Source organism: Coenobita brevimanus, chromosome 61 (genome assembly GCF_032717465.1).
Source record: "Coenobita brevimanus isolate Jiangsu-jjx chromosome 61, ASM3271746v2, whole genome shotgun sequence".
NCBI classification, from domain to species: Eukaryota; Metazoa; Arthropoda; class Malacostraca; order Decapoda; family Coenobitidae; genus Coenobita; species Coenobita brevimanus.
In genome coordinates this window covers 41,958,711-41,975,910 of record NC_137014.1, presented here as the reverse complement: position 1 = coordinate 41,975,910, position 17,200 = coordinate 41,958,711, and the positions used below count along the sequence as shown (strand labels likewise).

The following is a 17,200-nucleotide window of genomic DNA, read 5'->3' as shown; positions in this document are numbered from 1 at the left end:
TCTGAATTCAAACTCCAGTACGCAGCTCTTGCTAATTCAATCTCTCGTTCATCAACGCATTGCATCTCACTCCTCAATTTAGCCTCACCTCTCTTTTTTATCATATCCCACGTTTCCTCCGATATCCATTTCTTTCTCCTGAATCTATGTCTCCTTCCAATCGTACATTCAGCAATCTCATGCAAAACTTTGTTCACATCCTCCCACATCTCATCTACACTTCTCTCCCCCTCTTCCAACGTTTCCAACACCAAAAACCTATTTCTGCATTCTAATCTGAATTCCTCCTTTTCTTCTCCTTCCCTTCTAAGCTTAACAATATTGTATCTACCAACACCAGATTTTTCCTTCTTCTGATTTTTTAGTTTCAACCTTATTTTTGCAATGCTGAGTTGATGGTCACTACCAATATCCGCTCCCCGTTTAACATGAACATCTAGCAGAGAACTTCTATGCCTCCTACTGATAGCGATGTGATCAATCTGATTTTTATATTTTCCACACGGCGACACCCAAGTTGTCTTGTGTATATTGCAATGCTGAAAGAGTGTGCCCCCGATGACTAAGTCATTTGCTAGACAGAAGCTTCCAAACCTCACTCCGTTTTCACTCATCCTACTACCAACTCCCATCTTACCCATACATGTTATATATATATATATATATATATATATATATATATATATATATATATATATATATATATATATATATATATATAAATATATATTATATATATATATATATATATATATATATATATATATATATATATATATATATATGTATATATATATATATATATATATATATATATATATATATATATATATATATATATATATATATATACATATATATATATATATATATATATATCTAGGCTGCTTCCCCCAAGGAAAGGGAGGTAGCTGAGACAGGATGACACACTCCCCATTTACTCATCCATTCAAACACATTCATTCATATCTTAGCCCCAAAGGGGAGAAGAGACTGAACCACACCGCACAAGGGTCAGCTGCTCAGTGCACCGCAGCAGGGCCAGACAGCAGAGCTGGTTTACCCATGCCACATCATAATAGACCCATCCCCTTACCTGCACCTGACCTGATTAGCTGATCAGACCAAATGTGGGAGAATATCCCCTCAGGCCTGTGTCATCATTTATTCATGCACAATTTGTCTCTATTTATTTCTGTCACGCACAGCCACTCTTCCATGCTCAACAGACATCCCTCTCTCATCCAGCGCTCTCTTCACACTGTCCATCCATCTTATTCGTGGTCTCCCTGTCACCTTACACCTCTCACATCGGATCTAGTTATCTTTTTCACCAATCGCTCATTATCCATTCTCTCCATATGCCCAAACCATCGCAACACTCTCTGCTCAACTCTACCAGCCATCTCCCGAACAACTCCAGTTCTCCTTCGCACTTCATCATTTTGCACTCGATCCATACGCGTCACTCCACACATACTCCTCACACACCTCATCTCCATTACATTCAAACTTTTCCTCTCTGCTACACCCATATTCCATGTTTCAGCCATATATATATATATATATATATATATATATATATATATATATATATATACAGTATATATAGTGGTAGGTTGTGGCAACCATCATCCACTCACTTGATGTAGTGCTGCCTACTTCTTCCCTGGCCTGTATCGATCTTTTTCTGTGCCTGTCCTCCCCTCTTCCTGTTTCTCCCATTTTTCTTGTCACTTCTTTTTGTTTTTTTTTTCTTTTACAGGTGGCTTTACATTGAGTGACAAGCCAGATGGTTTCCTGTATGCCAAGAAACTATTTATAACACTGGATGGTATCCATATAACCAAACCAGACATGCTTCCTGTGTGTCACCAAGTGAGTTGATGGAGGTTTAGTCTCCCTCCCTGTAAAACAAATAACTCAAAGTCAAATGACCACCCCTTATGGGATTATGGCGTCTGGCAATATATATATAATATATACAGTTTGACCTCACTGTAATGGACTTCAGTAGACTGGAATTTACTTTTTTCGGAGTCGAGGAGAAGAATGGAATTATTTCTTATATATCAGGAAAACTCCAAAAAAGCTAGAAGCTGTCCGGACTGCCTAACCTCAGGGTGGGGCGGCCATAGTGTCCACGTGGTTTGTGTGTTCATGCGTTGGTTGGTGGTGGGCTGGCGGCGTCACTATTGTTCCCCCGTGCTCTGGCCTCAGTCTGACCCGCATCATATTATCCCTGGAAGTCCCTGATATACTGCTCGAGGGTGATGAGTGGTAAGTAAAATATACAAAGTGAGCATCTTTAGTTTGTAAAATCGTAAAGAATAAGGTGCATAAAGTGTGCAGTACAGTATTTGAAAAGTGTTTAAAGTTATACAAATAAAGGACATTCTAAATGCTAAAAAAAATAGAAAAGGGGTCTACTAATATGCATTAGTATATCTATCTATCTATTGCCAGACACCATAATCCCGTAAGGGGTGGCCATTTAACTTTGAGTTATTTGTTTTATGGGGAGGGGCACTAACCCTCCACCAACCCACTTGTTGACACGTAAGGAACACATATGGTTTGGTTATGTGGTTACCACCCAGTGTTGTAAATGGTTTCTTGGCTTACAGGAAACCATTTGGCTTGTCACTCAGTGTAAAGTCACCTGTAAAGAAAAGAAAAGCAATAAGAAGTGACAGGAAAGATGGGAGAAATAAGAAGAGAGGAGGGCAGGCACAGAAAAAGAATGATAAAGGCTAAGGAAGAAGTAGGCAGCACTACATCAAGTAAGTGGATGATGGTCGCCACTAACTACCCCCGTGGGGGTAGGGGGGTTTTTCAAAAATACTCCCCCAGTATCCCTGCTTGTCGTAAAAGGCGACTAAAAGGGTTGGCGGAGGGTTAGTGCCCCTCCCCGGAAAACAACTAACTAAAAACACAAACAATAAGCCTCGGACAAGGACTGACCAAAAGACGATGACCGAGGACCGGACTGAGGACATGGTAATTGGAACATGGAATGTAAGAGGAGCGAATGAGGTGAAAGAGAGAGAGAGAGATTGTCCAGGTGCTTGAGGGTGCAAAAGTTGATGTATGCGGAATAACTGAAACCAAATGGAGAGGTGAGAGTGTGACAGAATGGAAGTATGGATGGGGCATATGTGCAGGAGTAGGTGAGAAAGAGAGGGCGAAAGAAGGAGTATGTATAGTTGTGAGTAAAAGATGGAAGAAGAGCATAAAAGAGTATGGATCAGTTGGGTCAGAAATTTCGCTTTTTTTTTTAATGGATTTGGCCCCAATAAGTCCGTTATAATGAGGTCTTACTGTATGTATATATATATATATATATATATATATATATATATAATATACTGTATATATATATCTATCTATCTGTTGCCAGACACCTCAATCCCGTTTGGGGTGGCCACAAACAAATCGCCTCCAAGTCTCCCTGTCCCCTGCCATTTCACTGCCCTGCTCCCAACTCACACCCCCCTCTCTCATATACCTCTCCACCCCATCCCTCCATCTCATCCTCGGCCTCCCCCTCCCTCTTCCCCCCTCCACTTCACTCACATACACTCTCTTCGTCAGTCTTTCACCCTCCATCCTCCCCACATGGCCAAACCACCTCAGTGTGTTCCTCATAACGCTTCCTATCACATCCACATCCACGCCACAACGCTCCTTTATATCCTCATTCGTCAGCCTGACTCTCCATGTGACTCCACAGGCTCCTCTTAAATAACTCATTTCCACTGCTCTCACTCTTGACTTGTGTCCTTCCAACAACGTCCAAGCTTCACTTCCGTACGTTAGAGGTGGTATCACAATACTGTCCTGTAGTAACTTTTTCACTTCCATGCTCACTTCCCTGTTTCTTATCACTGCTTTCAAAGAACCAGCAACCTTTCTTCCCTGCTTACCCTTTCAATCACTTCACCCTCCAAACCTCCATCCTTACTCATCACACTACCCAAGTACTTAAACGTACTCACATTTTCCAATTCCTCACCATCCAACCTCGCTGTACATTCACTGACTTCACCTCTCTCAAAGACCATCACTTTACTCTTCCCTACATTCACCTTTAGATTCCGTTTCTTACACACTCTCCCAAACTCATCCACCAAGCCTTGCAGCTCCCCTTCGTCTTCACTCAACAACACAGTATCATCTGCAAACAACAGTACAGGGAGTTTCCAAACACTATCCTCTCTCACCAGGACCAACATCCACTACCCTACCTTGTACCTCTTTTATTACCCCATCCATGTACAGATTGAACAACCATGGAGACATGACACATCCCTGTTTCAACCCAACTTTCAAAGTGAAAAATTCACTTAGTTCACCATCCACATGCACTGCAGCCTTCACACCATCGTACATACTCTTCACAGCATTCAACAACTTCCCATCTACTCCATATATTCTTTACACTTTCCACAATCCTTGTCTATCCACCCTGTCATATGCTTTCTCCAAATCCATGAAAGCTGCATACAACTTCTTTCCCTTCTCTAGAAACTTTTCCACTAAAGATCTAAGAATGAATATCTGATCTACACAACCTCTTCCCTTCCTAAAGCCTCCCTGTTCTTCTCCAACTAATTTCTCTGTTCTTTCTCTAACTCTGTCAATAAGTATCCTACCATACACTTTTCCTATTATACTAAGAAGACAAATGCCCCTATGATTACCACACACTTCTTTTTCCTCTTTTCCTTTGTACAAGGGAATAATTATACCTGACTTCCAATCCTCTGGGACTCTACCTTCCTCCCGGTCCAATCTGCACATTTCCACATCCATTCTACTACTATCTCTCCCCCATGCTTCAGCATTTCACCACACACTCCATCAATTCCTGGGGATTTCCCCGATTTAACTTTCTTCATTGCTTCCACAACTTCTATCCTACTGATTTCTTCCTGTTTTCTCACCTCCCTCCTTCTCCCAGCCATTCCCCAGCCACTTATACTCGCATTACTTCCATCCTCTATGTTCAACAATTCCTTAAAGTGTTCTCTCCATCTGCTCACTTTTTCTGCCTTCTCCACTAGTAATCTACCATTTTTATCTTTCACTCCCCTGCTAACATCACTTCCACCCTGTCTTACTCTTTTCATCTCTTTCCAGAGCATTTTCTTACAGTCCCTCCACTTTACACTCAAACTCCTTCCAAATTCATCATCCACTCTCTTCTTACTCTCTCTTACTAATCTTTTCACCTCTCTCTTTCTTTCTACATATAACTCTCTCTTCCGCCTCTCAGCTTCTTCCACGCCCCTATTTCTCATCCATTCATTGTATGCTTTCTTCTTTTGTGCCACAGCCTGTCTCACCTCTTCATTCCACCACGCTGTTCCTTGCACCCCCCTCCGTCTTCTCTTCCTTCCACACACCACATCACATGCTGCACATATTTCTTCTGTAAATATCCTACACACACCTTTCACGTCTCCCATCTGGTTCAGTTCATATTTGCCCAATCGTTCCTCCACTTCTCTCTTATACTCTGCCTTTTTCTCATCCTCTTGTAACCTTTCCACTCTCCTTGCAATGACTCCTTCCTCTCGTCTTTCCCTTCTTCTATTCCTCCATCTTACTTGAATTCTAATTCTGGCCACCACCAAGTAGTGGTCAGAAAGTCCACTCCCCCAACCTCTATAAGCCCTTGCATCCATTACACATCTTCACATCCTTTCATCCACACACACATAATCAGTCATTGCCTTCCTTTCATTCAGTTCACCACCCACCCATCTCATCACTCGCCATGTATACCTGTGGATCATTTTATGCCTGAAGAGGGTATTGGCTATCACCAACCCCCTCCCAGCACAAATGTCCACTAACGCACTCCCATTCTCATCTATCTCAGCAGGCACACCCCACTCACCAGCTATTCCATCCACCTTCACATTCCCAACTTTACCATATATACAGTATATATACATATATATTCATTGGCATGCCAGTGAAATATATATATCATCATTGGCATGCCAGTGAAATGAACCGGTAAATTCTTCACACATCGTTCAAGACTCCAGAATCCTCACTCCATTGTTGAATTATATACCGTACAGTCCAGGATATCTGGCAGATAACTGGGATTATCAGATAGTGAGAAAAAATCATGGGCTGGCAAATATATGAATAAAAATATAAGCGTGTGGCACTTTGAGTTCCTGCGCTTGCATGAGATTGTGACATCACATGAGAGTGGGTGATGTCAGGCGATGTGATGTGAAGGTATTTTTGGTCAGGGTCATTTCCTAGTTAATCCTTTTCCCAGCCCTCCTCCCTCCTCTTCCTTCTCGTCTAATTCAGTCACCCTCCATACCACCACAGATCACCAGTCTGCTTATCACCACCAGTCAGTAAACAAGGACTCTCGCTGTTGTGTTGTCGTGTCATGATAGACAGTGATTTGTACATTCTGTGATGCCGAAAGTGCAAACCAATCTTAAGCGCAATATGCTTTCCTTCAAACAGAAGCTGGACATCATGTAATAGACTTGAAAAAAGTGAACATTATGTCACTGATAATAAAATTTAACATTGGAAATTCCACAATCTATGATATCAACTCCTAGGGACCCAAGCTCAAAGAATTTTTAATGAAAAGCAAGACAAATAAATCAATTGAAAAAAGGCATACTCATCATCACCCAAAAATGTGTGGTACCAGTATGGTTTTCTGCCTAAAGAAGTAATGAACCAACTCTTAACTACCCATGAGCTTGCATTATCTTAAAGTACCTTGGCATGTCCATTTTATAACTGTTCATTGTTTCATTCATAAAACATGGAAAAATAAACCAAAGAAGTAAATCTTGAGGATTTATTGGTGAACTAATGATGTAGAAAGAAACGTCGTACAGTAGAATTATCACGACTCCTCTACTCACAGTTGTGATGAACACAGTCTAATAAGGAAATCACAGCACAATACAGTACTTTGGGACTAGAAAATATTAACTATGATATAAAGTCATGCACTGTATGAAGTCTGCAGTACGTTACTGTACAGTGCTGACTCTCCCCTTTGACCCTACCAGGTATTGTGAGGTGATAGCCCAGGCAGTCATACGTGATCCAGGACAACACAGATCTGCGTTTGTATCTCAGGTCCTTGACCTAGCAGCTCGGCTCAAGTACCACGACCTCCACTATCAGATGGGCGAAGGAGAGGTAGCAGATATGCCCGATCCGCAATGGCTCCTTGACCTGCGTACTGCCCTTGACCATGCCAAGGCACAGGTGTGTTGCAGCATCTGTATATGTTTGATTTATACATGTTGACATGTTATAGTTATGTATGAACTAAATTAGGATTTACCTACTGTAGTGCTTTTGTAGCTCCATTGTTATATATCACTACTAATACAGTTAAGAAGTGCCAGAGTTTGTTCTTTAGGTCCCACAGAATATGGTAACTGATGAGATTAGGTTTTACCTTGGGATCTGGTGATCTGAAGTTAGTGCCCATATTTACTGTAGCATATATATATATATATATATATATATATATATATACACTCAACCCTCGGCTATCACGGGTTCCGCTATAGCGTATCTCGCTATCACGCCTATATAAAAAACTACCCAAATACCTTTATCACGCACTAAATGCCTGCTATCACGCACCACAAATGTTCAAAAATTTCAAAAGGCCAGGCTCCAGTGCTCCATCCAGCCAACAAAAGCTTCACTCCGTGATTGGTTCTGTGACATCAGCGCCAGCCGAGCACTGATTGGCCACCTGACCGAGTCTCCTGCCTGCCAAACCATTCAAGTGCGCACCCTCAGACCGTGAACAGTGATAGCGAGAACAATAACCTTTTTTATTATATGACCATGGCCAATGTACCCCCTCCCCGTCCCCCTACCATCACCCAACATAATGCTGCGGCACCTGGCAGGGAAATAAAGAAGAGGAAGAACTTATGTTATGCAGATAAACTGGAAATGTGAAACTTATAGAGATTGGTGAGACCAAGCGAAGTGTGGGGAAGAAACATAACATCAATGAATCAGCTGTGAGGGGTATTTATAAGAATCGTGATCACATCATAAAACCTGCTCATTTTTAGACTATTATATATTAATATGTGGTACAAAAAAGGTATCTTAGGGGTAGATATTGAGGTCATGGCACCAGTTAAAAATATTACCATAAGTTCTTCAATTCGGCTATCACGGTTTCGGCTATAGCGCAGCCATAGTGGGACCAATTGGGAGTGATAGCCGAGGGTTGAGTGTATATATATATATATATATATATATATATATATATGATGTAGTGGGGGGGGGTGGCGCTCACCATCCAGTCACTCGATGTAGTGTTGCTTTGGATCTGCCCTTTCCTCTCCTCCTTCCTTTCTCTTCTGTCTCTTTCCTTCCTCTTCCTTCTGCCTATGGGTGACTCTGCACTGAGTGACAGGCCATTTAATGGTTTTCCTGTACACCAGGAAACCATTTACTATGCTGGGTGGTAACCATATAACCATATTATGGCACCTGGTGGTTTAGTGGGTATTGAAGGCGCTCCAATCAGATTGAGCCTCTGTGGGTTTATATCCAGGGGATGGTTGGGGTTTATTGCTCAGGTAATGCCACTCTGGGATGAGTATGGCTGGTCATTCTCATCTTAAATGTCAGGACCAACTTGCCTAGCCCCTGGCTTCTGCACTGATCATGGGGTGGCATAGGATTGGATGATGGATGTATGTATATATATTGTAGTTGGGGAATGTAATTTTAAAGCTGTGTAGGTCATATTGAGTAACTATGTTTCTACATAGCTTGATGCAGTTTTACATAGTGCACTTTTCTTGTAATGGGGTTTGTTGCCTGTTTCAAGGACATTGTTGAAGCATGTTGCTGTTGCAACAAGACTCCCATCCTGCATCAGCAGAAAAAAATAAACTGACTTTATAAAAGTTCAGTAGTATCTAAAGCTTATTTGCCAATACAGGTATCATCCATTGTGTATTATGGTACCAGTACTGTATTACAGAAACAAATGTTATTTTCATGTACTAGTAACTGAATACTGTAGTATTACTTTATTATACCTTAAAAAAATCTTCATTTAAAGATACTTTACACTCAGGATGCATCACCGGAGCTTGTAGCAAGCGAAGGCATCAACCATAATATGCAAGACTCGCCTCAGTTTACTCAGGACTCCACCCAGCATGTCCCATCATCTTCCACCTCACAGTACCCATCATACGCAGACTCGTCCTATCCCCATGACTACAACAGCAGTGCAGCAGATATTTATTCACAGGGACCTGAATCTTTCCAAAACCAGGATTCATATCATAATCAAGACTCCTACCATAACCAAGAGGTATATCACACCCAGAACCAGAAACAGAGCTACCCACCTCAAGATGTGATAGATGGTTCAGGTCAGCAGGGATATGATACATCACTTAACTCAGCAGAGTCCAGTTTGGCCAATGCAGCACACCAAAAGGTAGATTTGCAAATATTGTTTGCAACCATGTATGCTGATGGTTTGGTGTAAATTGCAGAGAATGAAAAGGAGGTGGAGGAAAGATTTGGGAAGTGGAGATACAGTATGGGACACAAGGGCTTGAGAGTAAATGCAGGCAAAACAAAGGTGATGGTATCTAGGGCTGGTGGCAGTACTCTCAAGGAAGAGGGAGAGTGGTCATGTGTGGTTTGCCACAAGGGCATGAGACGTAATTCCATCTTGTGCAGTGTTTGTGATAAGATGTAGTGTAATTAGAAATAAACTGCAAGGTATTGCTGATTTAATGTGTGCAGTGTGTTAGGGAGAGCATGTGGAGATTGTTAGGCATGAAGGGATTGATCATGCTGGTGAGTCTCTCGAATGTGTGGAGGAGTTTTATTTTGGGAGACGTGTGATCTGCCGGAGGTGAGGCTGGAGCTAGCTCTGTGGCTAGAGTGAAGAGTGGTTCAAGGAGGTGTTGCCTCACCTCACATGGAGAAGACTTTCCCACTGTGCTAAAGGATCTTTGTATGTGGTAGGAGTGTAATGCTGTGTGGTAGTGAGACCTGGCCAATAAGGGAAGAGGATATTCACAGGTTCAAATGCAAAAAAATGACAGATTAGGTGGATGTGCAGTGTGTCCTTGAATGCGAGGCCAGGGAAAGCTAGGTTTATGATGGAAGAGTTAAGTGGTAGGATGGGACTGGAGTGTATTGGTGTTGTGTTGAGGAGAGGTAGATTGAAATTGTTTGGACATGTGGAGAGGATGATGGATGACAGTTGGATGCAGAATATGAGCAGTGTTGACATTAGGGATAGGGTCATGAGAGGTAGGTCAAAAAAGACCTAGGATGAGGTCATTGAGTGTGACCTCAGTGATAAGGGACTAAAGAGGGAGGCTGCCAGAGATTGAGCAGCATGAAGAGCCGCCATTAAGTGACCAAGGCTGACCCATGCATGTTGGAGCCTTTAACCCGTTAACTGCTCTATACAGCCTGGGCTGTTCTGAGTGTGACTGCTCAATACAGCCCTGGCTGTGCAGGTGAATTTTGAATATAGTGCCATGGTGACCAAGGCCGACCCATGCAAGCATGTTTGAGCCTTCAAAACTGAAACCGAAAAAGAAAACTAAAACCATACATTCCAATAGGGAATCAGACACTTTGATGTTCATCCATGGCTTTACCAAGGTAAATATTGAGCTAATATTTCGTTACTATATGCTTTGGCATGTGTTCTGTCAATTCCTAAGACAAAAGTTGGGCTTTGGGAAATTTCTTTTTTACCCCTTATGTCTGCGCACCACGGACTCCTCCAGAAGACCACCATGCGCAGTTAACAGGTTAAAAATGAAACGAAACCATGGGAATGGGGATTTATTGACAGATTGCTTGGAATATATTTACAAATACGATCATATGATAGACGTGAAATAAACATGGAGAAGAGTTAGTGTGAATTAAGAAATTATTGAAAAACTGGCTTAGATACATACCTCTTGGAATATAACAGTAAAGTTTGGAGAGAGGACAGGAATGTGCAGCAGTATTTAAGGGTAGATATTTGTGTTGAATGAGTGTTTTATAAACCTACAGCATTTGATTCTAAAAAGGAGGAGTGTGGAAATTTTTGAGAGATTATTTTTACTGATGACAGAAGGTGGAATGCCATCAGAATTTGTGTAAACCAAGCACCTTTTAGGTGTCATTTTGCAAGATTTTTTAGGTCATGTTCATTTACTGTAGCTATGTTTTTTAAAGAATTTTTAGGTCAAGTTTATCTTCAGTTTCAGGATGTACAGTACTCATGTCATATTACTACTTTGGTTTTCAAATTCACACAGGTCAGAAGCTATGAAATCTGTAGTGAACAGTACCACACACAAATGTAACAACCTTAGCCTTGTCTAAGAGCAGCACAACCTAAGGCGTGTTTAGGCCTAGTCAGGTGGAAGGCAAAATATATGTAGGGTCTTTCTTGAGGTTCACCAAAATTGCATCACCTAATTTTGACTTTGTGTTCACATAGACTAGTTTTCACATGTAAGTAAAAAAACACACACACACACACACACACACACACACACACACACACACACACACACACACACACACACACACACACACACACACACACACAGAGCCGGAGAGAGCAGACGTCCCAGCCATCGCAGCTAACCTTAAGTAGTTTCAGGAATTTTGACTGTCCTGTCTCCTAAGGTCTTGTTTTAAATTTACAATAATGAAAGTTGATAGACTACCAAAAATGTAAAGATTTATTGGCTAGAGTATACATGAATGTTTGTAGTTTTTTTCGGTAACAGCTTTTTTGGTACTTTAACCAACATCAAACATGGCCGAAAATGAAAACAATGAGGGACTCGAATTTCAAGGATTTGATACAAATACCAATGTCATGGACCTGGTTAAAACATTAATTATGAGGATTAGTGAACTTGAAAAGAAAGTAGAGAATCTAATGATAAAGGATGTGTCTGAAAATACGGAGACTACCATACAGAGTCTGATCCAGTCTAATGAGATAGCGAATGAAGAGATTAGAAATTTGAAGCGTGAAAATGTCGAATTGAGGAGGAAACTAGAAGAGAGTACTAATAAAACGGAGAAGGTGAGTAGTGTAGTAGAAGAACATAAGGCAAAGTGAGCACACGTAGAAGAAGAACAGAAAGAAGTGGTCAGCTTAAGAGAGATCATCCAGGAAGAAAGGAAAATGAACAAGAAAAAAATGGAAGAAAATGTAGTGAAAATACTGAAGAAAAAAGAGAAAATAGTGAGAGAAACTGTAGAGAGGAACAGATGTGTGGTAATATTTGGAAACAGGGAAGAGGAAGAAAAGGTTAGGTTTGTAAGACTCAAGAGAGACACGAACCTGGTGAGAGGAATATTAGGCAAGATTGACCCCGAAGGAGACAAGTGGGTAAAAGAAATTGAGGAAGTAAGGAGGATAGGGCCTTATAAGAAAGGGGAAACAAGACCAATAAGAGTCAAGTTTGCATCAGAAAGTGTAATAAATGAGATACTTAAAGTGACCTGGAAATTAAGCAAAGAGGCGGGGATGGAAAATATTATAATAAGAAAAGATCTGAATGAAGAAGAAAGAGAAGTTTTGAAATCATTAAAGGAAGAAGTAAAGGAAAAAAATGATAAGAGGACAGAGGAAGAATGTAATACTTTTTTTTTGGAGGGTAATGGATATGAAAGTAAGGAAGTGGTATTTAAGGAAATAGAAGTGAAGGAAACTAAGGGGGATGGCTGTGAAAGATCAGAAGTTGAGGAAGTGGTACGGACAGAGAGTAGGAGAGAAGAGGGTATTAAAACGTCAAAAATAATTTGAAGGTGATATATACTAATGTTGATGGTTTCATATCGACAAGGATCGAAATTAACGATTTCTTGAGAGAACATGAACCTGATGTCATGTGCTTTGCAGAGACCAAATTAAGAGAAGATATTGATGTTCATTTGGAAGATGGTAAATACAAACTGTGGAGAAAAGAAAAAAAGGGAGGAGGAGTGATGATAGCAGTGAAGAACAACATAAATGTAGATACTGTGGAAATGGGAGAAGGCAGTGCTGAAGTGATATATACGAAATTAGAAACTGGAGAGAATGTTAAGAGAGATACGGCGGTAGTGTATGTTCCTCCAAAGACGAGAGCATGGAAGGATGACGAATACCATGAGATGTTGTCAGATATGGCTAGCTACTTGCAAAAAATAATTGAGAAAAGCAATAATATAATTTTGGTGGGTGACTTTAACTGTAGAGAGGTGAACTGGGAGGAATGGTACTCGAGAGGCGGCGAGGATTCGTGGGGCACTATGTTATTAAATATAATAATGAATAATGTGATGACGCAATGGGTCAAAGAAGAGACACGGTTTCGAGGTGAGGACACACCAGCAAGGTTAGATTTACTGTTTACCAAAGAACCCGATGTAATAGAATCATTGAAATATCTCTGTCCTTTAGGAAAAAGTGATCATGTGGTCATTGAGTTCCAGATGTTAATAGGGAATGTCGGGCCAAGAGACGAGCTTCATAGACAGGAAAGATACAACTTTGGGAAAGCAAATTTTACAGGATTGAGAAACTTTTTTGAAAATGCGGATTGGAGAAAATTCAGAGAAACAAGAGAGATACAGAGGAAGTGGGATATCTTTCTAGACCTCTATAATTTGGGAGTGGAAAAATTTGTACCAAGAGTAAGAGTGAAAGAAAACAGGAAAAAGGAGTGGTTTAATAGGTGTATGATAGCAAAAAAAGAGAGAGATAAGGCGTGGAACAATTGGAGAAAGAGAGGTAACAACAGAACAAAGGAAGAATATAAAAGAACAAGAAATGAATACACAAGAAGACGTAGAGAGAAGAAAGGAATTTTGAAAAAGGTATAATAGACAAATGCAAGGATGAACCCAAACTGTTTTATAGATTTGTTAATGGCAAACTGAAACAAAAGGAAGGAATCACCAAACTGAAAGTAGAAGGAGAGGTCTTTAAGGATGCGGCAATGCAAGCAGAAATAATGAACAAACGTTTCCAGTCAGTTTTCACTAAAGAAAAGGAGCTTGTGGAAGGGGAGGGAGTGATTAGAAATGTTCCGGTGATAAAAGATATAAAGGTGGAGGTACAGGAAGTGTATAAATTACTGGAAACTCAAGATGTAAGGAAAGCCCCAGGACCTGATGGAATTTCTAATCGGGTACTGAAGGAATGCAGAGAACAACTGGCTGATAAAATTCACAGTTTAATCGTATGCTCACTGGAAGAGGGGAAAGTGCCACAAGAATGGACAAGGGCAAATGTGGTACCAATTTACAAGGGAGGAAACAGGGAAGAACCCCTGAATTATAGACCAGTGTCTCTAACCAGCATGGTCGCAAAATTGTGTGAGAGAATCCTGAAAGACAGATGGATAAAATATCTGGAAGAGATGAATATTTTGGCTGAATGTCAGTTTGGATTCAGAAGTGGAAGGTCATGTGTTTCTAACTTGTTGAGCTTTTACTCAAGAGCGATTGACGTGGTACAGGAGAGAGATGGTTGAGTGGATTGTGTGTACTTAGACTTAGAGAAGGCCTTTGACAAGGTACCTCATAAAAGACTAATGTGGAAACTAGAATATATAGGAGGACTGAAGGGGAAACTTCTGGAATGGATGGGAGACTTTTTGAGAGACAGACAAATGAGGACAGTAATAAAGGATAGGATGTCTGGATGGAGGGAAGTAACAAGTGGTGTCCCTCAAGGCTCGGTGTTAGCGCCAGTAATGTTCCTGATTTACATAAATGATATGGTAGATGGAGTGAACAGTTATGCAAGTCTGTTTGCTGATGATGTAAAGATCTTGAGGAAGGTAGAGGTTGAGGAGGATTGTAAAATACTGCAGGAGGATTTGGATAGGATACACGATTGGAGCCGGACGTGGGAAATGAAATTTAATGTAAAGAAATGTAAAATATTGGAAATGGGTAAAAGTACCAGGAGGCCATCACTGAATTATTTGTTGGGTAATGAATTAATCACAAAAAGGAGAGAAGAGAAAGATTTGGGAGTGCTGGTCCAAGATAGTTTGTCACCAGAAAAGCACATTAACAAGATAGTTGGAGAGACTTATAAACTCTTGACTAACATAAGAGTAGCATTTCATTATATGGATGAGGAGATGATGAAAAAATTGATAGTGGCCATGATCCGCCCCAGGTTAGAGTATGCAGCAGTAGTGTGGTCCCCACACAAAAAGAAAGATATAAACAAGATAGAGAGAATTCAAAGAACAGCAACCAAGATGATCCCCAGTCTGACAGACCTGTCATACAGAGAGAGGCTGGAAAAACTGGATTTACCTTCCTTAGAGGAAAGGAGAAAGAGGGGAGACATGATTGCAGTGTTCAGGACCATGGTGGGAGTAGATAAAATTGACAAAGAAGATCTGTTTGTATGGGATAAGAGAGCAACAAGAGGACACGGAATGAAATTGAAAAAGTCAAGCTGCTTGAAGGATATCAAGAAATATAACTTTCCTTACAGAAGTATAGACTTATGGAATAGCCTGGACAGAGATCGTCCAGTCTAAAAACTTTTTTCGTTCATTCATTCATTCATTGCCAGACGCCTAAAAACTTAAACGAGTTTAAAGCTAAATTTGACCTACTGAGAAACAGCACGGAAACCCACGAGCATAGTACATTCCGTGTATATCACAATTAGGTATATTAGGTAAATACTTAAATATTTGGAACGACTTAGACAAAGAGGTGGTGCATGAGAAAAACATTCATGTGTGTAAAGGTAAACTTGATAAATGTGGATATGGAGACAGGACAACACGAGCATTGCTCAATTCCTGTATACTACAAATAGGTAAACACACACACACACACACACACACACACACACACACACACACACACACACACCAGTGAGGAAACCTGTTTTTAATTAAACAGAAATTTGCCTTGCTTGTTATGGTAAATCAAAGGAAAGAAGCTAGGTTTTGGTAGAAACTGAATTGCCAGAGATGTTGTGGACCAGTAGGTGTAAAAGATTGAAGCTTGGCAGGTATTTGAGTTTCCAGATAATCCAAGATATATGTACTTTCCCCCAGTGTATGGATCTGCCCTATTTGTGAATGTTAAATTTGCATAACTTTGTTATTTAGCAACTGGTTGACATTGTATCATTTATTAAGGCCTCAACATGCATGTATCAGTCTTGGTCACCTAACGATGGGTCTCTATGCAGCTCAATCCCTGGCAGCCTCCCTATTCAGTCCCTTATCACTGAGGTCACACTCTTTGGCCACATCCCAGGTCTTTTTTGTTCTGCCTCCCAACCTTACCCTCAAGAATCACACCTCTAACCATCTACACCCAGTTGTAGTCTTCCATCATCTCAGTATGCCCAAACCATCTCAATCATCCCCTCCTCATCACAACACCAATACTTTCAAGTCCCATCCTTCCTCAGAACTCATGAGTTGCATTCTTAGACCCTCTAGGCCTCACATTCAAGAATGCACTGCACATCCATCTACTTAGTGTCATTTCTGTATGTTTGAGCCTATGAACATCCTCTTCCCTTACTGCCAGGTCTCAGTACCATACATCATTACTTTCCTAATTCATGTTGCATACAAGATCCTTTAGCATGGAGGGAGAACCCTCCCAGTGTTAGGAGAAAGAACATCTCCCTAAACTTCCTCCTACCACTCTGTACCATAGCCATGAGGCTAGCTCCAGCCCACCACCAGTACATAACATGTCCCCCAAATAACAAGCTCCTCTGGACACTCAAGAGAATCTCCAACAAGATCAGTGCTTTCATGCCTCTCAGCCTTTACATCCTCTCCCTGACACTCTGCACACTCAAAATCAGCATTATTTTGAAGCCTGCCTCTAATACCACAACATTTCTCATGTGCCCACTTATCACAAACTCTGCACAAGAGGGAGTTGCTTCCCACACCCTTGTGACAAACTGCACATGGTCACATACCCTCAGCTTGGCAGTACTGCTGCCAGTCATAGATATAACTTTTGTTTTATCCACAGTTACTCTCAAACCCTTGTGTTCCACTCTGTCTCTTTACTTCCTAAATCTGTCCTCAGCCTCCTTTTCATTCTCTCCGGGCAACACCATGTCATCAGCATACATCTCCCATGGGAGTCCATTTCTGAA

General features: G+C 40.9%; 1 protein-coding gene across 1 annotated transcript in view; it reads left to right on the top strand.

Moving 5' to 3' along the window:
• The window catches only part of Sec16 (endoplasmic reticulum export factor secretory 16), a 201,833-nt gene that overhangs the window by 106,539 nt on the left and 78,094 nt on the right, over positions 1-17,200 (top strand). The window contains exons 12-13 of the mRNA XM_080275457.1: positions 7,071-7,272; positions 9,128-9,499. Of these exons, the coding sequence (XP_080131583.1) occupies positions 7,071-7,272; positions 9,128-9,499 (574 nt within the window). The remainder of the gene's footprint in view (positions 1-7,070; positions 7,273-9,127; positions 9,500-17,200) is intronic.